Source organism: Sphaerodactylus townsendi, linkage group LG13, assembly GCF_021028975.2.
Source record: "Sphaerodactylus townsendi isolate TG3544 linkage group LG13, MPM_Stown_v2.3, whole genome shotgun sequence".
In the NCBI taxonomy this organism is placed as follows: Eukaryota; Metazoa; Chordata; class Lepidosauria; order Squamata; family Sphaerodactylidae; genus Sphaerodactylus; species Sphaerodactylus townsendi.
The window spans coordinates 44,633,496-44,661,378 of NC_059437.1; the positions used below are offsets into that span (position 1 = coordinate 44,633,496).

The 27,883-nt window shown below is 45.4% G+C and overlaps 1 protein-coding gene across 1 annotated transcript in view; it reads right to left on the bottom strand.

Annotated features, from left to right (window-relative positions):
- The window catches only part of PPIL2 (peptidylprolyl isomerase like 2), a 102,993-nt gene that overhangs the window by 68,619 nt on the left and 6,491 nt on the right, over window positions 1-27,883 (bottom strand). Inside the window, exons 5-7 of the mRNA XM_048514446.1 lie at window positions 27,830-27,881; window positions 4,862-4,913; window positions 454-545 (exon numbers count right to left, since the gene is read on the bottom strand). Of these exons, the coding sequence (XP_048370403.1) occupies window positions 454-545; window positions 4,862-4,913; window positions 27,830-27,881 (196 nt within the window). The remainder of the gene's footprint in view (window positions 1-453; window positions 546-4,861; window positions 4,914-27,829; window positions 27,882-27,883) is intronic.

A 27,883-nucleotide genomic window follows, 5' to 3' on the forward strand; every position in this document is an offset into this window, starting at 1 on the left:
GAAGAAGAAGAAGACGACTAGCCCAAGATCACTCCTACTCATGGGTAGGAGTAGGGGAACAAATCAGTTCACCAGATAAGAGTCCGCTGCTCATGTGGAATGGGAAATCAAACTCTCAGCCACTACACCATGCTGGCTACTCTGTTTACAATTCCTGTCTCACCCAGTTTAGGGGCCTTCACTGCTAATCCAAAGTGCATTTCCTGGGAAATAGTTCTACTGACATTCAGGGAAACTCCTTTACCTGAAGAACCAGTATACTGAAGAAGTGGTCGAGGCTGGGGAATGGGGATGGGGGGGAGTTCTGAAAGCATAAAAATGGGTGCAAAGCATACCATACCTGCAACAGCCTTCTTCATGAGCAGCAGGGACACCTGCACATAGACTGCACCTGACTAGATGAGGACAAAGGTCACCAAAGAATGTCACAAGGAGATCTGATGGTGAACTCACCTCATGTGCGAACACATTCCCCGTGGTCTTGATAGCCACTATATGGGAGTTATTGGTGAACACCGTGAAGAGGACTGGACAGTGGTATTTGCCTGATTTAGGGGGGAAGAAAAAGAAAAAAACATCACCATGAGATCGTTATTAATGGGGTTTGCATCTTATCCTCTTGTTAAAAACTCCTGAAATCATTAACTCCAATATTTGCCACAGAAAAATCCTTATATGTGAGCATAAGCAGGCCAATCGGGGAGCAATTTCTACTGGCTAATTAACAAGGCTCTGCAAACAACATTTTTCCATTCAGGTTTTTTTTTTGTTAAATTACAGTGAGGAACAGACATCACATTTTAGAAAGCAAAGCCCAAATTGAGAAAGGATTGGCTTCCACGAGTCTATCTGCGCTTTCCTCTGGCATGAGAAGTCTCATGCTAATTCAAGAGGCTCCGAAAGAGGCTTGGTAGACCCGTAGGGAGCAGTTGGAATCCAAAGTATGGAGACATAATGGGAAGGGAGAAGTGTTGAAAAGCACCCCTCCCTTCCCCGTGCAAGCAGAAATCTCTTCCGTATGCTGAACAGAGAGTTGGGAATCTATGCCACAACTGGAAATCAAGCAGCAAAGTAAACATCGCTACGAAATATGCCCATCGAAAGCAAGTAGTTCAGAAGTACCTGCCAAGACCTATTTAGGATGCTGACGTAATATTGCAGGGCTGTAGCTGATGCCACTGCTTGTATGGCTGAAGCGGTTCCCTTTCCTTTATTATTAAGCTCATGACCAGAGGTCTCGAGCATAAACCAATACATAAAAGGATAAAATGTTACATTATAAAAAAATCTTAAACCTAAACCCATACATAAAAGGATAAACCGTGTTACAACATTAGAATATAGAGAAATAAAACACATAGCTCCTAAAATCAGCATGTAAATAAAATAAACCTGTATAATTTTTATGATCAACAGGAAGACAAAACTCATTTTAATGAGAGTTTGAAGAGACCGTTATTGCCAGATATTTTGCAACAGATCTAGTTATTTCTGAATCAGAGTCTGCTAGCACCCAGGATTCAACAGGAAGCTGAAGGAAGGAAGGAAGGAAGGAAGGAAGGAAGGAAGGAAGGAAGGAAGGAAGGAAGGAAGGAAGGAAGGAAGGAAGGAAGGAAGGAAGGAGGGGAGGGAGGGAGGGAAGGAAGGAAGGAAGGAAGGAAGGAAGGAAGGAAGGAAGGAAGGAAGGAAGGAAGGAAGGAAGGAAGGAAGGAGGGAGGAGGGAAGGAAGGAAGGAGGGAAGGAAGGAAGGAAGGAAGGAAGGAGGGAGGAAGGAGGGAGGAAGGGAGGGAGGGAGGGAGGAAGGAGGAAGGAATGAAGGAAGAGGGAAGGATGGAAGGAAGGAAGGAAGGAAGGAAGGAAGGAAGGAAGGAGGGAAGGAAGGAAGGAAGGAAGGAGGAAGGAAGGAAGGAAGGAAGGAAGGAAGGAAGGAAGGAAGGAAGGAAGGAAGGAAGGGAAGGAAGGAAGGAAGGAAGGAAGGAAGGAAGGAAGGAAGGGAGGCACGCTTGCCACGTCCCAAGTGCAACTCGCCGTCGTTGATGTCGCCGCTACAGAGCCGCAGTACAAGGACGAAAGAACTGCATGCAGCTCCAGAGCCGCGGGTTGCCGACTCCTGGTGTAGTGGTTAATGACAGGTGAATTCTAGTCTGGAGAACCAGGTTTGATTCCATACTCCTCCACTTGAGTGGCAGAGGGTTATCTGGTGAACCAGATGTGTTTCCGCACTTCTACATTCCTGCTGGGTGACCTTGGGCTAGTCGCAGTTCTTCGGAACTCCCTCAGCCCGACCTACCTCACGAGGTGTCTGTTGTAGGGTGAGGAAGGGAAAGGAGCTCGTAAGCCACCTTGAGTCCCCTTACAGGAGAGAAAGGTGGGGTATAAATCCAAAATCATCATCATCTTCTTCTTGGGTCAAGGCTGGCCACTTCACAAAGGCTGTTGCAGCTAGATCTGGGTCGCACCACTGGTGTTTCATCCCCCAGCTGGCCCAGGAATCCCTATGCTACCCTGGTACTGCACTAAAATTCTCTGCCGCTCCCTTACCGCCCCCAAGTTCTTCACCATCCCCCTTGATGCTTCCACCATCTCCAGAAGGGTGGTAGCGCCCACTTTGGGAATTCCTACTTCAGAGGAATTTTACTTCATATGGAGAGAGGGGGTCTTCAGATATGTGGGTCCAAACCAAAACAGGCTTTGGAAGTTTAATAATGACATCCAGAATTGTACGTGGAAGCAAATTAGCAGCCAGGACACCTGTTGTAACAAAGGCTTGAATGTCATTTTCACGGGCAGCTGTATTCTATACCAGTGGAAGTGTCTAAGTTGTATTCAAAGGCAGGTCCATGTAGATTGCATAGTGATAGTCAAGCCTCAAGATTATTGATTCATGGATCAACATGGCAAAATTTGTGATGTAGAAGAGTTAAGAATCTTTAAACAAAATGAAGACAAAAAAGTACCATCTCAGCCCAACAAGTTACAGGGGAAACTGAGTTATTTTCTTATTAGAAGCCCTGAGAGTAATGGATGGGATAAGAATTGCTCTCTGAGAGGTTGTTTAGAAAGTAATTTATTGTATAGGTTCAAGTGCAGTCATGTCTTTGTTTGAAACAGAAATTATGCAAAAATATGCTATTTGGCCTGCACAAGGTTGGAGAACATTTTGCATTCCATCCGGCCTGCACACGGTTGGAGAATATTTTGCATTCCATCCAGTGAACAGTATTTTCTTAAATCTGTTTGTGCGCTTTTCAATAAAAGCACCTGGCTTAGAATGAAACAGAGTTGTAAATTTTCCAGAAGGCCGAAATAAATATTAAACATTTCTTCGATAAACAAAGCAATAAAGGCAAGAGGGTGAGAAAATTTATCGATTGGTTTTGCAAAAAAAGGGGGGGGGGAAAGGGTAAACATAAGTAGATTATTAATATTTGATCAACCCACAGTCCTGGGGTAAGTAGAGGAAACTGTGAAATCATTTTGATTTGTTTGAGTTTGCTTCCCCAGCTGTGGTTCAATTAAAAAAGAAAAGCAGAGCTATGTTCAGTGGACACAATTGGCAGGAGTGCATACTTCGAAAGACCAGGCAACAGCAGAATCTACTGTTATTAATAATCACAATTTTCACTCTAACCTCAAAACAAAAGCCAAATTTCTAGCCCTCATAACAGCAGAGAAAAAGCCATAGCCTTCCCTGGGTAGTTAGCTCGGCAGAGGGGCAGAAATGCCGGCGGGTGGCCATCACCATGCCTCACAGTGTCCAGCACCACATTAGTGCTCTCAGACCACTGTGGACACAGCGGTGGCATGGTGCTGGGGAGGGGGGGGGTGTCCCGAGAGTAGAGGAAGAGAAGGAATTTAGATTTATACCATGCATTTCTCAACCATCAGAAGTCTCAAAGTGGCTTACAAACTCCTTTCCTTCCACTCTCCACAACAGACACCTTGTGAGGTAGGTGGGGCTGAGAGCGTTCTGAGAGAACTGAGCCTGACCCAAGGTCACCCGGCAGGCTTCATGTGGAGGAGTGCAGAATCAAACCCAGTTCTCCAGATTAGAATTTGCAGCTCATGTGGAGGAGTGGGGAATTAAACCCAGTTTTCCAGATTAGATTCCACCACTCTTAACCACTGCACCACGCTGCTCTTTGGGGAGAAAAGGGGGAATCAAATGTTTAAATTAGCAGTGGCGTAGTGGTTAAGAGCAGGTGTATTCTAATCTGGAGGAACTGGGTTTGATTCCCCCGCTCTGCCACCTGAGCTGTGGAGGCTTATCTGGGGGAATTCAGATTAGCCTGTACACTCCCACACACGCCAGCTGGGTGACTTTTGGCGAGTCACAGTTCTTTGGAGCTCTCTCAGCCCCACCCACCTCACAGGGTGTTTGTTGTGAGGGGGGAAGGGCAAGGAGATTGTAAGCCCCTTTGAGTCTCCTACAGGAGAGAAGGGGGGGGGATATAAATCCAAACTCCTCCTCCTCCTCTTCTTCTTCTAAATTTAGTTAAATTGGGGTTTGGTGAGCTCCCTGATCCTTTCTTAGCAGACATAATATGAAGGGGGAAGGAATCAAAGATGTCAAGGTAGCAATTTAATGAATCTGGGAGTAAGCCTCATTTTACACACAGGGATTTGTTTCAGAGTAAACCTGCTCCGGCTTGTGCCACATGGCACCCCGCTCCCCATGCCACTATAGCTCTTCCATCCTACCCTACCATTGGGAGAAGAGTCCCCATCACATTCCGTGAGATTCTCATTTCAGTGCTAAACCCCATGGGATCCTCAACCCCATCGCTCTTAGCTCTGCACAGCAACGAGCGCGGTCCTGCTAAACAGCGGAGCCTTCAGGCACCCCGATGTGCCAACTCACCATCGTTGTTTTTAGCGAAGTTCAGTTTGATAAGAGATTTGGCATCAAGTTTCTGCAGGGATAAACAAACATAGCAGTTAGTCATCGTCATCCTTGGCACTGACCCCCGGAGAGATGTTAAAAAAGTAACCGTGGCATAGAGTGACTCAGAACGAAGTGCAGTTGCTTTCTACACACAGATACAGGGAGAAAAAGTCGGCCATTCAATTCGTGCTCTGAGATGAATACAGGAGTCAAAGGCCATAGTTCTCAAGGTAGGAAGCTGGAATTCCAGGCAGAGTTAAGAAATTACTTGGGAAACTTTTCTAGACAATTAGCTCTGCAGGTAATATTAGAGAAACAAACACAATCATACAGAGTTGACAGTGTGCAGATTGTGGGTTCCCTAAAGAAGAAGAGGAGGAGTTTGTATTTATACCCTACCTTTCTCTCCTGTAAGGAGACTCAAGGTGGCTTACAAGCTCCTTTCCCTTCCTCCCCCCACAACAGACACCTTATGAGGTAGGTGGGGCTGAGAGAGTTCTGAGAGAACTGTGACTAGCCCAAAGTCACCCAGCAGGAGTGTAGGAGTGAAGAAACACACCAGGCTCACCAGATAAGCGTCTTCCACTTAGGTGGAGGAGTGGGGAATCAAACCCTAAACGAATACTAAATACAGGAAACTAAGCTTATGGATATTCCTTTACTCTTATGCCCGTTTTTCCTTCTTTGCCGAAATTGAAAATTCAAACTCCTGAAGGCAAAGTTCTGTCTTTCTGCTTGTGCTATTGCGCTACGCACACTCACTGCACATTTCCAAGCCGAACGCCTGGTAATTGTAAAAAATGTTCTCAATAAGATCAGCACATGAAGAAAAATGAATGTAAGCATTCACATTATACTACATTTAACAGCATGTTCATTTTCAAAGCACTCCAAAGTACGTCTTGTATTATGATACCCATATTGCAGGCAAGGGGGATGAGCTTGAGGCACCTAATTTTACAACAAAAAAACTGGGAAAACTTATTGACTCGAGTATAAGTCTAGGGTGGGAAATGCAGCAGCTACTGGTAAATTTAAAAAATAAAAGTAGACACTAATAAAATTACGTTAATTGACGCATCCGTAGGTTAAATGTTTTTGAATATTTATTTCAAAGAAAAACAGTAAACTAGCTCTGTAAGTGGAAAAGAGGGTCAACAAAAAAACAATACGGTATCAACAATAACTATAAAAGTACAAAAACCTTAGCTCCGTGGTGGCGAACCTTTGGCACTCCAGATGTTATGGACTACAATTCCCATCAGCCCCTCCCAGCATGGCCAATTGGCCATGCTGGGAGGGGCTGATGGGAATTGTAGTCCATAACATCTGGAGTGCCAAAGGTTCGCCATCACTGCCTTAGCTCGATCAGCAACCAAGCTAAAACATAAGCGTTCAATCTTTCAAAACTGGACTCCTCATCATCATCTATATGTCCAAATGTAACTCAACTTAGATTTTAAGAGGGATATTATCAGAAATGGAAAAGGAGTTCAAGTCTTTGACAGTGAGATCCCACCTTGTGACCTTTAACATTCACCAGACTTACAACAAAAGAAACTTTAAATCTGTTTTCTGTTTCATAAACAATAGTGTGCAGTATAACAATGAAATATGGCAAACCAATACAGAACAACATATAATAGTTCTGATCTGCTATGCAAAACAGACTAGCAGGGTCTCAGTCCTTTACAGTTCTCTCTAGCTGTGTCCTGTGGCACTGTTGTTGGACTTGCAGCTTTGAAATCCTTTGCTGAGCCCTCTCTCTTTATTGTCAAGCCTTCAAGGGTAGCCCTGAAATATGCAAATACAGTTTGTAACAACTGAACTCCATGAAGTTGACTGGCTACAGGCCCCTTAACAATTCTGAGGAAATGGAGCCTTTTCTTCCTTATATGGAAAATCTGAGCTCTTTAGCCCCCCCCCTCCCCCCCCCCGCAATGGACCCTGGGTTACACAAACAGAGCTTCAGCTGTAGCACATACAGTTGTATACAAATACCGTATATACTTGAGTATAAGGCCCGAATATAAGCTGAGGGGGGCTTTTTCAGCATAAAAAATGTGATGAAAAAGTCAACTTATACATGAGTATATACGGCACTTAAGGCCGTCTACTGAATATGAAGCAGAGGTGCGGTCTGAACCACAGATTGTGTTTGATGGTAAAAAAAAGTCAAGGTTTGGAGCCATGGTAAGTCTTCCATACTATCCAGCCAGCCAGCAGGGGCAGAGCAAGGGGGAACTGCACCTGAGGCATGGGCGCGCTCTGCGCCCCTGCCATGCCCCGGCAGCACACGGGCTATTGTGCCCCTTGCCCCGTTGGCGCTACGCCACTGCCAGTCAGTTAAGATCATCTTCCCAAGGCCTATTCCCTATACCCATGCCAACAATGAGTAGCAAACAGGAACAGTGCTTTTTATTTTTATTTTTAATATAAAAGACTAGGCAAAGGTAATCTCCTGTGCAACCACCGACTCATTACTGACTCATGGGAAAATATCACATCACAGTGTTTACTGGACAGGGTATGTTTATGGGGTTGTTTTCCTCTGCCTTCCCCAGCCGGGAACTCTTAAAAATTAACAGAGCAGAAAAACACAAAACAGAATCAAATCGTAGTTACAGCTAGTTCTAAAGACTAAGAGAGGAAACAAAATAATACATGTAATATTAGATAAAAATAAAAAAACAGTGACCAATAATGACTATTCATAGTATAAATTCCAATAATCCAAAATAAGTTTAAAAAAACAGTCTAATCAATAATTGCTATTATACATTTCTAGAATTATTCTCACAAAACAAGTTATATTGACATAGTATAGTCATCTTTCATTATATAATTAATCATTTGCCTATTTCCCTTTAACCCCTTTTACTTACTTTTACCATACTCTCTCTCTCTATGTATGTGTGTTTGTGTATATATACACACACACATACAGAGAGAGTTTATTGATAATTTATATACATCATTGCAGGAATATCCTTCACATTTCACCATTTTGTAAAGTAATATAAATAATACACTTTCTGTTTGTCTTGAAATTCTTTGATAGGTTGCTTATTCAAAGTTTGTCAATTTTGCTATTGTTGCATATTCCACTAGTTTTGTTTTTCCAGTGCTCTCAGCTTGGGCGTTCTTCTGCCTTCCATTTTGTTGCAAGTGATGCTCTTGCCATTATTATCAAACATCAAAACAGTTAAGATTTTTGGAATTTTTTTGGCAATAAGCCTAGTAATATAGTCTTGGCAAGAAATTGTGCTTTTTAGTGGTGGCCCCTCACCTCTGGGATGCCTTTTCTTTAGAGTCTTTGCTTGGCCCTTGCACCACTGTCTTTCTGGCACCAGAAAAAAAAATTACCCAAGGTTTTAACTGAGCAATTCCATCTTTGAATGCTGCATTTATAGTCTGCTGCTAGCTCAAGGATTGCTGCATGAATATTATTTTAGGTAGCTGAATTTTGTTTTGGGCTGTTTCTACTGCTCTAGCAGTGTGACATGGGAGGCCTAGGCAGGCTCAGCCTCACCAGATCTCAGAAGCTAAGCAGGGTCAGCCCTGATTGGTACTTGAAGAGGAGGAGGAGGAGGAGGAGGAGGAGGAGGAGGAGGAGTTTGGATTTATACCCCACTTTCTCTCCTGTAAGGAGACTCAAGGTGGCTTACAAGCTCCTTTCCCCACAACAGACACCTTGTGAGGTAGGTGGGGCTGAGAGAGTTCCGAGAGAACTGTGACTAGCCCAAGGTCACCCAGCAGGAATGTAGGAGTGCGGAAACACATCTGGTTCACCAGATAAGCTTCTGCCATTCAAGTGAAGGAGTGGAGAATCAAACCTGGTTCTCAAGATTAGAATCCACCTGCTCCTAACCACTACACCATGCTGGCTCTCACCTCTAAGGACAAGTCTGCAGAGAAAGGCACAGCAAACCTCCTCTGTTTGTCACTGGCCTTGAAAATCTTAAGGAGTGACCAAACTGCACCTTAATGGCTCTTTCTATTGCTGAGGTCCCGGCTTGTGTTGTTCATTGATACTATTCATGCTGTTGTTTTTTATGATTTTTTTCTACTTCATCAGCTATTTCAAGCAAGACAGGTAGTGTATACATTTTCTAATCAAATAAATAAAATATTGGGATCCCCACATCCTGTTCCAACCTTCTCTCTCATTTAAATCCATTAACACCTTACAACACGGGCAGCCCAATCCAGAGCCCTGGGATGGTCAGAGACGCCTCCAGTTTGCTTTTCAGAGGTGCAGGGAGGTAAAACATGAAAAAACCCCTCCCTGCTACCAAAAAGCCCACCATTGGGCTCAATGGGCTTACGCCGCCCCAAAGGGTGGCATAAATCCAAGCCCCGGGTGCCGGCATCCTGGGAAGCAAAGTTAGGGTGTAAGCCATAGGTGTCAAAGTCGCGGCCCTCCAGATGTTATGGACTACAGTTCCCATCATCCCCTGCCAGCATCATGCTGGCAGGGGATGATGGGAACTGTAGTCCATAACATCTGGAGGGCCGCTACTTTGACACCTGTGGTGTAAGCCAACTAACATCAGCTCCACCCCTGGCCATGCCTCTGGAATGCCCCTGCTATGCTGGCTTGGCCCCGTACAGAAGTGGCGATCATGCCATGGAAGAGGGTCAAGAAGTCGCTGCCTTCCAAAATTTGCCCCTCCACCAGGGATGCTTGGCAAATTCACCTCAGCATTAGGGGCCCCACCACGGCCTTGGCCACAACTCCCCTTCCGGTAGCCCCCCCCTCAAATTGGGCCATGAAGACAACAAAGCTTTTTTGTTTAATTCTTCAGGGGGACAAATAATAAGTTGCTCGGATATAACTGAATGCCTTCATTTATTGTGGTGGATCCTTTTGGGCTACAGTTAAAAACAGACGAAACCTTCCTTGCTTCGCTAAGACAAACACCATCAACCCACGGTCCAGCTTTATTTTCAGCTTGTCATGGCCCCAGTTCTTCTTCTTCTTCTTTTTTTTAAAGGCTTTGCATGAAAAGCAGAGAGGCAAGACTTGCAGCCAAGGCATTACTATGACGACTGGCGACTCTGATTAAAAGTGACAACTCCATAAGGGATTGCTGCTGGAAGGGTATAGAGCGAGCGAATTATTACTGCAATTAGACTCATTAATTCACACACTGAAATAACCATCATTCGTCTTTTAGGCTTGAACCTGACTGGAACAACATAATTCTTCAAAGCCTGGTCTGTGTGTGAAGGAAGAAAGGAAGGAGATGGGAGACCCTTAAGATGCCAGAAAGGACTGCGCCGCTTATAAAGTCAGCCCTTTGAGCAGCTGTGAGCGCAGCGAACAGGACGACGGTGACCTCTTTTACTCTGCTCCCAACTTGTGGTGAACCCATCAGCTGACTTGCTCATTGAAACAGAAGCAGTTGAAATGTTGAACGCCTGTCAAGGCCCAGGGTCAAGAATCTGCCTCTTTGAAGGAGGATCAAAGCCTTTCCATCCCCATCCCTTTTACACTGTGCTGTTTCTGAATACGGTCACCTCTTTTATGGCCACTGGCCTGGGTGGTATACGATCAACATGGTGTGATAAGTAGGCCCATCAGAGAGTTTGGAGGTTCAGCAATGGCTGGGCCACACTGCAAGGAACAGTTCCTCTGAAATTTGGCCATAATGTTCTAGTCTGAGCCAGCGTGGTGCAGTGGTTAAGAGCAGGTGCACGCTAATCTGGGGAACCGGGTTTGATTCCCCGCTCTGCCACTTGAGCTGTTGATGCTTATCTGGTGAACCAGATGTGTTTCCGCACTCCTACGTTCCTGCTGGGTGATCTCAGGCTAGTCACAGTTCTTCAGAACTCTCTCAGCCCCACCTGCCTCACAAGGTGTCTGTTGTGGGGAGAGGAAGGGAAAGGACCTTATAAACTGCCTCGAGTCTCCTTACAGGAGAGAAAGGTGGGGTATAAATCCAAACTTCTCTTCTTCTTTTCTACCAGCCTGATTTCCACTGAATGGCCCAAGTTCTAGTCAATTTCAGACACCCCTTCCATGCCTCCCTGATTATAACTTCTTCTGAACTGAAGAGAACCAGCACTTCAGTCTTTTCTCCAAAGAAAGGTACTCCATCCTCTGGCTCCTTTTGGATGCCCCTTTCTATACCTCAGTCAGCTTGACAAGGTCTTTTTGAAACTGAGAAATCAGAATGGAACATGGTGCTTCCAAGGTGGCCTCATCACAGATTTAATGAAACACATTTGGGGTACTTTTCTTTTTTGACTTTCAGCCCACTTTCGACCACTTGTGAGCTCTTTCCCTGCCCAATTTCCTGCCTGTGGCATGTACCTGACCGCCAGCAGTGCAGAAATTTGAGCTCCGAGGTTGCTGCTGCGTGTGCTTTCTGTCACGACTGGGAAAAGGTAACCAGCACACACTGAGCCCAACTGATTCCAACCCCAGTAACAAGTTCCAGGAACTGGTACAGATAACAGATTGTTCCGAGCCTAAAAACTTAACGTAGCTCCAGGGCCAGTGAGATTGTAAAAAGTTCTGCGGTAAACACGGATGATTCAGAGGTAAGCTTCCTCGAAACAGCGTGGTCCATATGGACTAATGCTACTCCCACACGGTCCTGCGACTTGAAGCCATCTGTAAAAACTGAAGCATAATTGTGACATGAACAATGTTCCTAACGCGGCGGCTGGTATTGTTCCAGGGGCACCATGGAAGCCAGGCAAGTAATTGGCAAAGCTTAGGAGGCCTGCCAGTCCAGCATGGAGGAAGGGATATTGCCGAAGCAAAATTATTTGTCGATGGAATTAAATTCTGTAACAACAGCACAAGAGCTGCGACAGAACAGCTACCCCAGCAGAAAATGACACCTGGAGACGAGGTTCCCTGTAAACTGTGCGAGTGCGCACCTGCACCGTTGCTTTATCGGTGCTGCACAAGTAAGGGGTCACCCAGCAGGGGAAGTTCTCCTGGGCAGCTCAGTTGCGCTCTGTGGTTGGGAAGTTCCACGCAGTTGTGGGGAACAATTAGAGGGGCTATTGCAGGGGTGTCCAACTCCGGCACTACAGATGTTCATGGCCATGTAGTCCAATTGGCCATGTCAGCAGGGGCTGATGGGAATTGTAGTCCATAAACATCTGAAGCACCAGAGTTGGACACCCCTGGGATACTGCTTGCAGACAAGGTTCAGAGATTAGTAACATTATGTAGCAAAAGTTGCATGGGATGGGCGTTAAACGGTAGTTTAAGGGAGAAAGTCGGCATGGTGTAGTGGTTACAGCATCAGACTAAGATCTGGGAGACCCAGATGTTCCCCCACCCTGCCATGGAAGTTAGTGGGCCAACCTTGAGCCAATTACATACAATCAGCCTAACCTACCTCACAGGGCAGTTGTGAGAATAAAATGGCAGAGAGGAGAACAATTTAAACCCATTTGGGTCCCTGCTGGCCTTTAAAAAGTCTGTAAAGCATGTATGCAGAGACAGCACAGTGTAGGTGGCGAACCTTTGGCACTCTAGAAGTTATGGACTACAGTTCCCATCAGCCCCTGCCAGCATGGTCAATTGGCCATGCTGGCAGGGGCTGATGGAAATTGTAGTCCATAACATCTGGAGTGCCAAAGGTTCGCCACCACAGGTGATCTTGGAGACCCAAGTTCAAATCCCTACTCTGCCAGGGAAACCTGCTAGGTGAACTTGGGCTAGTAGTCACATGCTCTCAGCCTTGATCCTGCCAAATATTTGGATGGGAGACCTCCAAGGAATACCAGGATCCTGACAAGGAGGCAGGCAACAGCAAACCACTGCTGAGCATTTCCTTGAAAACCCTGCAGCTATGGTTTTATTGGGGGAGGGGGGGAGAGTAGCACAATTAGAACATTTTATTCCAACCATTTCACAAGTTGCTTATATTCAGCTCAGCTGATTTATTAATATCGGTTGTCTAAAGAAATGAGATCACTACACTAAAAAGCTGCGATCACTAAACATTCATCCGCTTCCTCCCACATGGAGTTGCTCATCTGCTGCGGCACTAATCCGAGGTCCCACTCCCAGCTGGTCTCCAAGTCAGCAACAGATGCAGAAGAGCATCTGCTGCTGAACATCTGGAGGCAGAGCCTTCTCTGCGAGGGCACCCTTGTTTATTCCTGCCCCACGGGATTCACCTGGTGCCAGCATAGCCCTCTTGTACAACCAGGTAGAACCTGACATTCTCCAAGGCCTTCGATGGCAAATAACATTGACCTGGTGATTAATTTTAGTAGCCGGCTGCTTCGCTCTGTTTATGTGCATCCTTGTTTTGGGTGCATTGTCGTTGATTACTTTGCAGGAGCCATTTCGGTGGCCAAGAGGTCACCTTCTACATCCCGAAAAGCTGCTGCCAGTCAAAGCAGACAATCGTGAGCTGGAACGACCATCAGCCCGACGCAGCCTCTCCTCTGTTCCAAAGAGTGTCCTGCCCTCGGCCGCCTTCCATCTTCTTTCCTTCCTCTCGCGACGTGCCTCCCACAAAGCCGGCCAGCCGAGCTCCTTTTGGCAGTGACCTACTTTCCAACAATCCCGAGCGAGCTCCCCTGCCGAGCTTCCCCTCTCCTGTCTGCCAGCTGACATCACTCATTCCTGCCAGGACCGAGGAGGGCGGTCTCCCTGGCTGCTAACACAAAGCAGGAGTCCTTTGACTGTGTAGGTTACTGGGGCACCGGGGCAGATGGAAGATGAAAGAGGCCGCCACGGCAGCACTTAATTGCCCTTCTGGCGTGGACAACCTGCCATTCTCGCATGGCCATTTGTTCCAGGCGCATGCTGCCTCTTCAAGCCCTTGCCAGCAGCTGAGGTTTCCATGGTCCGCTAATAGACTCGTCGCCCACGCCATGCAGAGGCTGCTTTGTGGGCTGAGCGAAGAAGAGAGCCTTTCGTCCTTTGGGCTCACGCAGAAGCGCTCGGCACCAGCCCAGCTGAAGCAGAACAGGGCAGCTTTTGAAAGTGTTTCAGAAACAGCAGCTGGAGCAGAATCCTAAGGCCCACTAGGCAGTTAAAGAATGCCACAAGAAGCGTATGACAACTCCTGCTGCTTATCTGCACCAACTATCCACCACGGGACAATTATGGCCGTCCAAGTCCAAAACAGCTCATGCCCTCCTTCTGGCAGAAGGGAACTAGACAAATGCATGAGTGGGAGGTCTATCAATGACAAATAACCATGATGGTTACATGGAACCTCCATGTTTAGAGGCACTGTACCTCTGAATACAATTTACTGGGGAGGAAACAGCAAAAGGAGATGACTGCCTTTACGCCTTGGTTTCTGGCTTCTCAGAGACTTCCAGCTGGCCACTGTGGAAGGACAAGATGCTGGACTAGATGGACCTTTGGTATGATCCCATAAGACTGGTATTATTGGGGGGGGGCATTCCCACACATTCCTCTCCATCATCAGGGCTCAGATGAAATTAGTTGGCCCATGGGTCACTGCCTTTTCCAGGATGGAGCTGATGTAGATTCTAAGCAGTACTTCCCAGGAGTTGCATCCATTACGTGGAGCTCCCCACTCTACTGAAAGTCTGAAAACAAAAGTTTAGGTCTTGTTATCGCTGTTAATTGCAAAATTGGGAAGAGGATTTTTGTTGTTTTGGTTCTAATTCCGCAAGGCTTTCCATACGTAGGAGAGAAAACTGTTCCAAATAAACCAGACCAGATGTTATTTGTTTTTAATTTAGATGCACTGGCAACACATTCAAGTTGAAAAGGAGGGAGCGGGGAGAGCCACATTATCAGGAACTGAAGAATAGTGATGCAATTCACTTTGCAATTCACAAGCTAGACTACTGGATACAGCTCTAGAGCAGGGGTCTGCAACCTGCGGCTCTCCAGATGTTCATGGACTACAAATCCCATCAGCCCCTGTCAGCATGGCCAATTGGCCATTCTGGCAGGGGCTGATGGGAATTGTAGTTCATGAACATCTGGAGAGCCGCAGGTTGCAGACCCCTGCTCTACAGCAACTGGTTGACCCACACATGAAACAGGATGCTAGATTAGATAGAACCACTTGGCCTGATCCAGTAGGGATGTTCTTAAGCTACTGACTTGACTGTATGGAGGTAAGCTCTTCTCTCTTCCTCTCAATCTCAAATCCTCATCCGCAACAATAATACCCACCTAGTTCCAGGTATATGATATGGGTTACAATAAGATATGAATCTGCCTGATATCAGCCCCATACCAAGTCCGCCATCCATCCATCCCTCCCTCCATCCCTCCCTCTTGTCTACTCTGACTGGAAGCAGCTCTTCAAGGCCCGAGATACAAAGAGGACTTTCCCAAGCATCTCACAAAGAACTGTCTTCCCTTGTCACTAAACAGCCTTTGAATTAGAAATGCGTAATGGGAACTTCTATATGTAAAACGGGGGGGGGGGTTTAAAGGAGTTTATTTGCAAGAATTGTACATTATTTAATTCCGTACCATTATAGAAGATCAATAACCTATGTAGAAAATTAGGAAAAAATTAAGGCAGCTCACAGGACAGAATATACAGGGATTTGTAAGACTAAAAGAAGCACCGTGGGGCAGGTGGGGGCAGGGAGAGAAACCAAAACACAAGCTGCATAGCCAATTCTCAACCATTTTCAAGAGCAGAGTTATGCATTAGCGCAATGAACCATCAAACACAGAAGGAAATAAGCCAGACTAAATCAAAACAAGAAGGAGGGGAGAAACAGAGACTGGAGAGCTATAAATTATGTCCGTCTGTCCTATACTGTAAACAGAGTAAGGGCACTGGAGCGCAGCACCCCAGGTGAAGGATATGACATGACTCGTTGGACTAACATCTGTGGAAATCGGAACAGGAACTCCCAAAGGGCAGCGAAGAATTAGGATAACATTTTCTCCATATATGGGTATCAGCATTGGACTCCTATCTGCTGATAACAGGAAGAGCACAAACGAAAGATCTCCACACCACAAAGGTCAGAAAGCTGTTTTTCTATGAGTGCTAGGAAGGGACTTTTTAAAAACAGATCATTCCTGAAGTCCGTTTAAAAGTAAGTATTCTTTGAACAGGCACAAGATCTCTTTGTAAAGATGATCAGGAAGGCCCTTCGAGATCAGGCCAAAGGACCCATGATCCTCTCCTTCTCAACAGTAGCCAACCAGATGCCCTTGGAAGTTCAGATGCCAGGATGGATTGGTCAGCCTCTGAACATTTACTCATCATGCTGACAGCAGATCAATCCCCCATGAATTTATCCGGAACTCCTTTTTAAAGCCATCTAAGCTGGTGACCGACACCAACCTGAACTTGTGGCAGTTAATTAGAAAACAAGTGGAGCAGCCTTTGATTTTATCCATCATCTTGATTATGTGACCTTCAATTCTAGTGTTACAAAGAAGAGGCAGGAGAGAGAGAGCGTATACCTGAGAGTCTCTTACTTGGTGGATATTTTACAAAATAACATCAGGGATGCTGGACTAGATGGACCATTGGTCTGACCCAATGGGACTCTTCTCTGTTTAGGTCCGCGCCTCCTGGAGAGCCAGCGCGATATAATGGTTAAGAGAAGGTGCACTCTAATCTGGGAGAACTGGGTTTGATTCCCCGCTCTGCCACTCGAACTGCGGAAGCTTATCTGTAAACTAGATTAGCTTGTGCACTCCAACACATGCCAGCTGGGTGACCTTGAACTAGTCACAGTTCTTTGGCGCTCTCTCAGCCCCTTGTTGCAGGAGGGGAAGGGAAAGGAGATTGTAAGCCTCTTTGAGTCTCCTTACAGGAGAGAAAGGGGGGATATAAATCCATCTCTTCTTCTGCTTCTCCTCCTCCTCCTTTTTATCCTTACAACAACTCTGTGAAGCTGAGGGAGAATGACTGGGCCAAGAATTCCCAGAAAGCTCCACAGTGAAGCGGGTATCTGGACTCCAGTCATCCAAAATCCCCGTTCAACACTCTGACAACTACCCCACGCTGTCTTGAGAAACCTTTCCAAGTTGAAAGGGGCAATAAATAAATAAATAAATGTTGGATCCAGCGATGACCTTCTGCTAAGATTTCTAATAGTAGAGGAAAAACTCTGGTGGGAAGGGAGCAATTGGAGCCAACGTGGTGGATGCCAGCCAGATACAAATAGGAGACCCATTTCTTCTTCGTTTTTATTCTCTTGCAAAAATAATACAATCATTCAGAACCATAACAGTGGCTTTCTATGGCAGTTCTACATTCCGCCAAGTCCTTACAAACCACTCCTTGTTCTTTGGATTCTGCAGCCAGTGTTGCCGTTAATCCAACCTCATTTTCCTTTCAAGCGATGTGGACTGGCAGGCAGAGCCCAGCCTTGTCAGATCGGGGAAGCTAAGCAAGCTCAGTATTTGGACGGGAGACCACCAAGGAAGACTCTGCAGAGGAAGGCAACAGTAACCACCTCTACTCCTCCTCTCTACCCTTGTAAGCCCCTTGCTGATGTTGCCATATGTCAATTGCGACTTCATGGCACATACTTACACAATTCTCCTTTTGCGGGTTTTCCACATTGTACGGCCGTGTTCCAGTAGCATTTTCTCCTGAAAAGCTTCGCCTGCATCTGTGGCTGAAAATGCTACTGGAACGTGGCCATACAACCCGGAAAACCCACAACACCCTAGTGATTCTGGCCGTGAAAGCCTTCGACAATTCTCCTTTTGTTTTTAACAAGTGCTGTAGAGCACATCCATGGGCAGAAATACCCATCTAAAGGCCCCTGATTGGAACAGGTAGCCATCTTTTTAACCTGCATCCCAAACAACACTAGGAACTGGCAGCCCAATCCACAGAACTCTGGTGTCTGGACACAATGCTGCTGTCACCCTGCTGCACTGCCTCTTAGAGAGCTTCCAGGTGGTGTGGGAATGCAGAGAGTTCCAGAAACTCTCCAACCATAGCAAAGCCCTCCATAAGGCTAAATGAACATAAGAACATAAGAACAAGCCAGCTGGATCAGACCAGAGTCCATCTAGTCCAGCTCTCTGCTACTCGCAGTGGCCCACCAGGTGCCTTTGGGAGCTCACATGCAGGAGGTGAAAGGAATGGCTTTCTGCGGCTGTTGCTCCCGAGCACCTGGATTGTTAAGGCATTTGCAATCTCAGATCAAAGAGGATCAAGATTGGTAGCCATACATCGACTTCTCCTCCATAAATCTGTCCAAGACCCTTTTAAAGCTATCCAGGTTAGTGGCCATCACCACCTCCTGTGGCAGCATATTCCAAACACCAATCACACATTGCGTGAAGAAGTGTTTCCTTTTATTAGTCCTTATTCTTCCCCCCAGCATTTTCAATGTATGCCCCCTGGTTCCAGTATTGTGAGAAAGAGAGAAAAATTTCTCTCTGTCAACATTTTTTACCCCATGCATAATTTTATAGACTTCAATCATATCCCCCCTCAGACGTCTCCTCTCCAAATTAAAGAGTCCCAGACGCTGCAGCCTCTCCTCATAGAAATGGACTTACACCACCCTTTTGGACTGGCACCCTTTTGGATGGTGTAAGTGTGAGGCCTGCAGGAGGGATGTTTCTGGCTCCAAAGACCAGTGGAAGCTGACTAAAGTCGACTCCAACCCAGAAATGCCCCTAGCCTGCCCTCAGTCATGCTGGCCTACAGCTTTAGGCCGAAGCAGATCTGCAGGGTACAGGGTCTCCCAAGTCAGGCGCTGCAAAGTTCCACAGCACCCATCCGCCTCCTGCATTTGTGGGGTAGACAAACGCGCCGGCACATCCCCACGTCAGCTCCAAGAGTCCATTGCCACTGCCGCCCCCCCCCCACCCCCACCCCGGGCTACCCATGTAGAAAAACAACAGCAAGCTAGACAGAAGATTGTGAAAGACACACAGTTGCAAACCACTGCATTAAAGGGCAAGGGACGGCAAATCTGGGAGTTACTGTATATACATACTTGCCCTCCAGGAAGCAATGTTAAAGCCAGCTGTATATAGGGCAAGGGACAGGAGCCGCAGGAAGGGAGGGAAACAGAAAATGGCCTGTTTAAATTTTCTCTGATGAAAAGTAATAGCCCTTCCTACACCGTGGGCTCTCCAAAATTGTGAAGGGCTAGTCTTCTGGATTATTCTGGTCAGGTCTGATTCTGGTACAAGCCTGCACTTAAGAAGGGCTAAATCAGATCAGTTGGCCTTGACCTGGATGGCCCAACGAGCCCAAGCTCGTCAGATCTTGGCAGCTAATCAGGGTCAGCCCCGGTTAGTACTTGAAAGGGAGACCACCAAGGAATTCCAGGGTTGCTACACAGAAGCAAGCAATGCCAAACGACCTCTGAATGTTCCCTGCCTTGAAAAGCTTATGAGATCGCCACAAGTTGGCTGCAATTTCACGACATTTTGCACATACACACAACACTTTGCACACGCACACACATTTATCTCCTGGCAAGAGGTATACCTCAACAATTTTTAATTTTTATTTTTTTTTGCTTTTGGTATGATACACCATAAACACTATCGGAACATCATTGCTTCCATGTTACAATTTTATTAATGGAACTACTGGTACTTCTTTCTTTAGCATTAATTTAAAATAATGCCACACCATCTAGCAATTCTGCAGATAATTAAAGGACAGCAATTCCTATATCTTCAAAATACCATCTAAAGTTATTTATACTCTGGTATCTTTTTATAACATATAAAAACTATGTTGTACTACTTTTTAGCACAACAAATAATATGTAAAATTAATAATTACAGGCTTCTTATATATATGATTACCCACTGGCCATCCACAAAGAACACCCCTTCTTTCAACTACTTCTTCATTTCTCTATTTAGTTGGACACTATTGTCTTTTTCAGGTATTTCTCATACCTGGGCCCAGAAACACATCTATTGATACGGTATTATTTCTGATCTACTAAAAGGCCATATTAGTCTCTTACTCCTTAACCTTTTCTCAAAGATGTGCGATTCTGGGTCTCTGGATTCCTTTGTTGTATTTAGCTGAATGGGCAAAGGTATAACTTTTTTCTGGCCTGCAGGAACATCCTCCATAATATTTTTGGTAAAAAGTGATAACTGTTGTCCTATTTCCTGGCCAGATCCATAACAATAGGGATCTACAAATATAGCTTTTTTTGTTTGTTTGTTTGTTTGTCCATGTTTAAATTTTATTGGCATAGATTTAAATAGAAAAAATGTGGTGTGAAAACAGAAGCTGGCATGAAAATAAAGACTCTCGTGGGTTTGATTCACACCCATTCATGTTCACTGGCTCCAAAAATGGCAACTGTATGAAACAAGAAGCCACTCTATTAAAAGTTGAAGCCCCTAGTCACTTCCTGTTTTAGAAAACGAGCAAAACGAGCAATCACAGAGGAATATATAGCAAGCACTCTTATCTCACGTTCTGCAGAAGGTATGGTGGGGGGGAGAAGGGTGAATTCCTTTTGTTTTGTTTTTTGTTTTTAAAGCTACAGTTAAGATTAAACAGAGGCAGTGGCTGGCAGAGTTATCTCCATAGTGAACGCAACTTGCCGGAAATGCTTTCCTGCTTTGAAAACTGCTAGCTGTTCATATATTTGACACACGGGTCGTGCTGATGCATTGTCAGAGCCGCGCGAAGGACTGATGACTGCGGGACAGACCTTTTGTGCATGCAAATCCTGAAACAGCTGACACGCGCAGCAATTCTTTCAAAGAACCACCGGCTGGGCAGAAATCACATGTGCGCTATAACAAAGCACCTTAATTGACATTCGAGAACATTCTCCTGCTTCAATCAATGAGCATTATCACCCTGCAAACATTATGTTTCGCCTACTGTAAACAAGACCTCCCCCACAATATTATGTGAAAAAACCCACAAAGAAAATGCACACTCCTGTCTTTCATGGATGCTACTGAATTTGCAGTGAAATTGCAAAACCATACCATAACAGTCCTGTGACCAGAAAGGCAGGGATGGTCTGGGTGCATGCTTCATTGTGTGTTCCCCATCGGCACTGGCTCTTCAAATGCGATGATACATTTGAGTCAATTTCAAGCATCTTTACCAAGACTGTGATAGGTCTCAGACCTTAAGCCAATAAACAGACCTAGGATTGGTTGTGGTGGGTTTTCCGGGCTGTGTGGCCGAGGTCTGGTAGATCTTGTTCCAGACGTTTCGCCTGCATCTGTGGCTGGAATCTTCAGAGGTGTATCACAGAGAGAAATCTGTTACACACTGTGTCTAGTGAGAAGGGAATGTTTAGTGGGGTATATATTGTCCATGTCTCAGGGTGGGGAACCAGTCAGTAAGTGTTTGGGTGGAACTTGCTATGCAAAGGTGTGGTTGTGTGCATTGTATTAAGAACATAAGAACACAAGAACAAGCCAGCTGGATCAGACCAAAGTCCATCTAGTCCAGCTCTCTGCTACTCGCAGTGGCCCACCAGGTGCCTTTGGGAGCTCACATGTAGGATGTGAACGCAATGGCCTTCTGCGGCTGTTGCTCCTGATCACCTGGTCTGTTAAGGCATTTGCAATCTCAGATCAAGGAGGATCAAGATTGGTAGCCATACATCGACTTCTCCTCCATAAATCTGTCCAAGACCCTTTTAAAGCTATCCAGGTTAGTGGGCTATATCCCACTCACACTCCCTGTGGCAGCATATTCCAGACCCACCAATCGCGCAATTTAAGCGTGAAGAAGTTAATTTCCTTTTAATAAAGTTCCTAATTCTTCCCCCCAGCATTTTTCAATGTATGTCCCTCTGGTTCTAGTACTGTAGAAAGAGAGAAAAATTTCTCTCTGTCAGCACATTTTCTACCCCATGCATAATTTTTTTGTAGACTTCAATCGCATATCCCCCCTCAGCCCGCCTCCTCTCCAAACTAAAGAGTCCCAAATGCTGCAGCCTCTCCTCATAGGGAAGGTGCTCCAGTCCCCTCAATCATCCTTGTTGCCCTTTTTCTGCACTTTTTCTATCTCCCTCAACTCTATCCTTTTTTTGAGATCACGTGGCGACCAGAACTGGACACAGTACTCCAGAGTCTTGCGGTTGCACTCACTGCTTTATATAAGGGCATGACAATCTTTTGGCAGTTTTATTATCCAACTCCTTTTTCTCCTGAATGATCCCCAGCATAGAGCTCTTGCCTTTTTTTACAGCTGCCATGCATTGAGGTTGACATTCTCCTATGGAACTATCAACTTCAAAGACACCTAAATCCCTTTCCTGGTCTGTAACTGATATACTTGCACTGACCCCTGTAAGCGTGTATGTGAAGTTTGGATTCTTTGCCCCTATGTGCATCACTTTACATTTTTTGCTACATTGAACTGCATTTTGCCATTTCTTAGCCCACTCACCTAATTTATCACTAAGGTCCGGCTTTGGAGCTCTTTCGCCAGATCCTTTTGTGGGTTCTCACCAATCCCTGTACATAATTTGGTATCATCTGCAAACTTGGCCACCACGCTACCTGCACCTCTCTACTTCCAGGTCATTTATGAATAGGTTAAAGAGCACTGGTCCCAAAACAGATCCTTAGGGGACACACTCTCCTCCCGACATCTCTCCATTGTGAGAACTTCCCATTTACACCCACTCTCTTTGTTTCCTGTTTCTGCAACCAGTTTTTTAATCCATAGGAGGACTTCCCCTCTTATTCCCTCTTCTGGCATTGCTGAGTTTTCTCTCAACCAGTCCTTTCTGGAGAGGAACTTTGTCCAAAAAGTTTCCTTTTGGAAATCCAAGTAGAACCAATGTCCAACCCGGTTCCACCCCTGTCCACATGCCTGTTTACACCCTCAAAGAACTCTAGTAAGTTTGTAAGACAGGATTTGCCTCTGCAAAAGCCATGCTGACTCTTTCTTAGCAGGTCTTGCTTTTCTACATGTTTTATAATTTTATCTTTAATGATAGATTCTACTAATTTGCCAGGAACAGATGTCAAACTGACTGATCTGTAATTTCGGGTCCCCCCTAGATCCTTTCTTAAAGATTGGTGTGACATTGGCCATCTTCCAGTCTTCAGGGATGGTGCCTGATTTCAGGGATAAGTTGCATATTAAAGTGAGTATTGCAGGTGGGGTTATCAGTCCATTTACATTTGTAGTCGCGTTTGTATTCCCAGCAGCAGTATTGGTGAGTGCAAATCCTGTGTCTGGGTGGAGTCCATTGCCCATGAACTTAGCATGCTCTTGGCATTTGATTCTGGTGTTTTAAAGTACTGGTAACCAAGCTTTGTTAATTCTCAGAGTCTCTTCTTTCTGGTTGAAGTTGTCTTGGTGTTTGTGAATTTCAATGGCCTCCCTGTGCAGTCTGACATAGTAACCTTCCGAATTGTCCAGAATTTCAGGATTCTTCAATCAGCAGCATTTACTGAACGGCAGAAAGTACCTAGCTTGAGAAAGCCAGTTCTGTTCGACTTGGCTTTCCTAGGCAACTTTATCCTTGCCCAATTCCCCCCTCCCAATTTCCCAGAGAAAGTGTGAAAAGTAGTTGTTTGAAACTTAGGTGGCTTCAAGGCCGTGATAGGGATAGATGCACCCACCTGCCTCGCCTCCCCACTCAGGCCAAAAGGCACATCCTGTTTCCCTGAGCCAGAAAGGCTCCACAGGGTCATTCAGCCTAGTTATTTACAATTGGTGTCAAAGCAATAAACAAGTGAAGGGAAAGAAAGAGAGAAAGTCCCTTTACATATCAATCAGAGCTTACACCAATCAGGTTACATGAAAGTTGCAATTGGGTTACATAGACCAGGCTCTGCTCCTAACAGACTGATGGCTACCTTGTATTTTCTAGTCAATTTCACAAAGCCTCAGAAAACAGGTTTATTTTTTTAAGTGATGCTAATATGCTACTTCTGTTGGTTCCAGCAGAACCAAAACTTGAAAGCAAAAATCCCCAGGCAAGCTCTGGACACCTCGACAGTTTCCGCAGACTTGGCCATGATTATTTTAATTTCCTGATCTTTGTGATACAACCATTAGTCCTATTCCGTTTAAGGTAGCTTGTCACTGTAATTGCTGCAAACCTACAGAACCGAGACACAGGCAAGCACACGCTAGCTGTCTTCAGCTCAATCAATAGAAACGCCGTAAAAAAAAATCATTGGAAAATCCACAAAAATGCAAACAGATGGGCCAAAATCAATTTCAAAGGACAACAGGTTCAAAACCATGAGAAAGGTATAAAAAGTCACTCTCCCCTGATCCCTTTAAAAATGAATTCTTAACTAATGAATGGAAAGAATAGGCTGAAGGGAGCTATCATCTCCCTGATGTTGCCAAGACTTTCAAGCCTGTGCCACGCCTGCCATCTAGTGCTGAAAGAAAAATCTGGCAGTTTGCAATTTCTCATAACACTTATAAAACGAATACACAACATTTTAAGTTTCCCAAAGCAATCGTTTGTGGAATTATCCTTACAGCAGATCAGTAAGGCAGGTTTACAGTGTGGTGTAGTGGTTAAGAGCAGGTGAATTCTAATCTGGAGAGTTGGGTTTGATTCCCCACTCCTCCACCTGAATGCTGGAGGCTTATCTGGTGAAACAGATGTGTTTCCACACTCCTACATTCCTGCTGGGTGACCTTGAGCTAGTCACAGTTCATTCAGATCTCTCTCAGCCCCACCTACCTCACAAGGTGTCTGTTGTGGGGAGAGGAAGGGAAAGGAGTTTGTAGGCCACCTTGAGTCTCCATACAGGAAAGAAAGGTGGGGTATAAATCCAAACTCCTCCTCCTCCACCTCCTTCTATAATGCTAATGTGGATGTGTTTGGGCTCAGCTCAGGGCATTGGTGGCTTGCGTAAGGCTGTCGAGATGTGATGAGTGAGATTTCCCAGCTCATGTCTACAAATAAAACCACTCTGAAAAATTCTCTCTTGTTCAGCACAGAAGATAAAGGAATTTCAGTGAGGGATTCAAGGAAAGATTACCCGTGATCTCACCCACTCAGGTAGGCAGGCAGTAATTACAAAATCTCACATGTTTGAAATATATTCTGGGGGAAAAATGAGACACTTCCACTGTATATTCCACTGTATATACAGGGCAGCCGATGACATCGGCTACTCATAGTGGAATGCATGCAACAAAAAACTGCTTATCCCATTCATAAACAATGGGGCACGGTATGGCCACAAATTGCTTACTGCTAATTCTGAAAAAAAATGTGATGCATATGCTCCACTTTCCAGTACGAAAACCAGGCTAGCTGCAGCATTTGACTGGCAAGTGAGCTCAGGGGGCCCTCTGCTGCACTTTCCTTCTCCCCCTTCATAATTACAGCCATCTTGCTGGCTTCCAATCACAGCTACAGGAAGTGGAGGCAACTTTCAGAATAACTAGGTGTACAATGTGTGCAAGAGAGCTGGGACTCTACATTCACCAGCAACCCTCCTAGTAGGAAATGAGAGACTACTCCAGAGATTCCAGCAACGTTTCAGAGGTCTCTGAGTTGCCCCCCTACCTCCTGGTAGGAGGTGTCCTGAAGGCAACAGCAGAGGACATGATCTCCACACACGGTACCTCCACACACGGTACCTCCACCACGGTACCTCCTCCTCCACCAGTCAGCCAAGAAATGGACTGTCTGCCAAGATTCAGCCCAACTATGCCCACTATGCTGCTACAACACTCATGGGCTAGGAATGCTTTTAAACCTTGAAAAGCAACTGCATCCATTCTGTTAAAAAGGAGAGAAAGGGAATCAAGAACAGTGGCCTGTATTCTACTGCTCCATGACTGAAAATTCAAAACCTCCCTCCAGCCTAACCATTCTTTCTTCAACTTATGTGACTCTGCCAATAGAAGAGCCATTGAAGGTGGAGTACTGCTTCAAACTTCGCTAAGTCAATGCGGAATGATGCAGTCTGCTATAACCAGACAGAACTCCTACAGCGATGCAAAAGCAGGAGGAGAAGGAGGGGGAGGAGGAGGAAGAAAAGAAGGAGGAAGAGAAGAAGAAAAAGAAAAAGGAGGATGAGCGTAGGAGTGCAGAAACACATCTGGTTCACCAGATAAGCCTCCGCCACTCAGGTGGAGGAGTGGGGAATCAAACCTGGTTCTCCAGATTAGAATCCACCTGCTCTTAACCACTATACCACATTGACTGAACACCGCTAAGGAGAAGTTGAAACTGTTGGATGCCTATGGGTATAGCACAAGCATCCTAAAACTGAAAACATGTTACCATTCTACAGAAGATGGAAGAGTTTTCAGAGTTTTATGAGGCTGGTCAGGATCTCAGAACATTTCTTGCAAGACTGCAAAGTCTAACTTTAACAGGAGAATGAAACACTAAACTAGAAGATTCAATTACTGTAGAACAAGTTCAAAATGCAATAAACTTAATAAGCTTCTGGATCAGACACACTGCAGAGTTTTACAAGAAGTTCAAGAATGGTGCGGTTGTTTTCCGACAGAACAGAACGAAGGATCCCAAGTCCTCAGACAGACACTGAGACAGTCTAATGAAGACTGAGGAGGGGAGAGCACTTCTCTCCTTCTGTCTTAAATGGGGATTATAAAATTTCAACAGCTATTACGGCCAAAAGGTTAAATGAAGTGCTGGGGGGAGCAGTATAGCAATCGGGAAAAGCAAGGAGGAAAGTTATCACCACAATCAATCTCTGGCACGTATAGGGTTACTTTATTTCACACAGGGTGAAGGTAACAGCTTCCAGATTTGGGTCTGAGGGATTACAGCCAACATGTTTTTCCACTGGGGAAAAAAGAGAGGAAAGTTCCCCTGTGATCACCAATGAGGCTATGATGGGAATCACAGAATCTGCATGGACAAAAACCATTTGGGAAAGAGGGCTTTAGTCAAGAGGGGAATTAGGTGAGACCAAGTGGAAAAGATGGCTGGCTTCCAACCCAGTCTGTAGGTAAGAGACCGAGATGTGATGAATGATGCTTTCAAATGCAGTCTCTCCTACTAATTCATCAGGTGGATTTAAGGCAGCAACCTCTTGCCCGTCCCATTTCCATTCAATTCCCAAATGTAAGATGGCACGATTAACTGCCTTGTTATGAAGGTGAAAGTTATTCCATAGGAACATAATAAAAGCCCTGTTGGATCAGACCAGTGGTCTATCTAGTCCGGCATCCTGTCTCACATAATGGCCAAACAGTTCCTCTGGAGGTCCAACAGCAGGGCATAGAGGCCGAGGCATTCCCATAATGTTGACTCCTGGCTCTTATATTCAGAGGTTTGCTATCTCTGAATGTGGAGATTCCCTTTAGTCACAATGGTGAGTAGCCAATGATAGACCTGTCCTCTATGATTCTAACTAATCCTCTCTTGAGTGTGGTGTAGTGGTTAAGAGCAGGTGCACTCTAATCTGGAGAACCAGGCTTGATTCCCCGCTCTGCCACTTGAGCTGTGGAGGCTTATCTGGGGAACTAGATTAGCCTGTGCACTCCAACACATTCCAGCTGGGTAACCTTGGGCTAGTCACAGTTCTTTGGAGCTCTCTCAGCCCCACCTACCTCACAGGGTGTTTGTTTGGGGGGGGGGGAGGGAAAGGAGATTGTAAGCCCCTTTGAGTCTCCTTACAGGAGAGAAAGGGGGGACATACATCCAAATTCTTCTTCTTCATCTATACTTGTAACCATTAATACATCCTTTGGTAGTGAATTTCACATTTGAATCACTCATCTTGTAAAGAAGTATTTCCTTTTCTCCGCCCTGACTCTACTGATGTTAACCATGGCAAGTTCAGGCTACAAAGCAAAATTCAAAAAAGCTGCTGATGGTTACCAGTTTCAAACTAACAGGCAAACCACACCCCCGACTCAAAAACTGATAGGGGCATATCCATGACAACAAGCATACCCGATGAGACCCCTTTCAAAGCAGAAGCCACATTTTTTAAACAAAAAAGGAAAGTTGGGAACAAATCAAGAGAAAGAGGGAATGTGGACAGGGCATGATGGACAGAGGACTTGAAGATATCTGTCCCACTGGGAACAGTCAAAGAACACCCACCTCCCCTGTGATTGGATTGGTTCCAAACTTCTTTAGCCAGGGAACAATATTCCT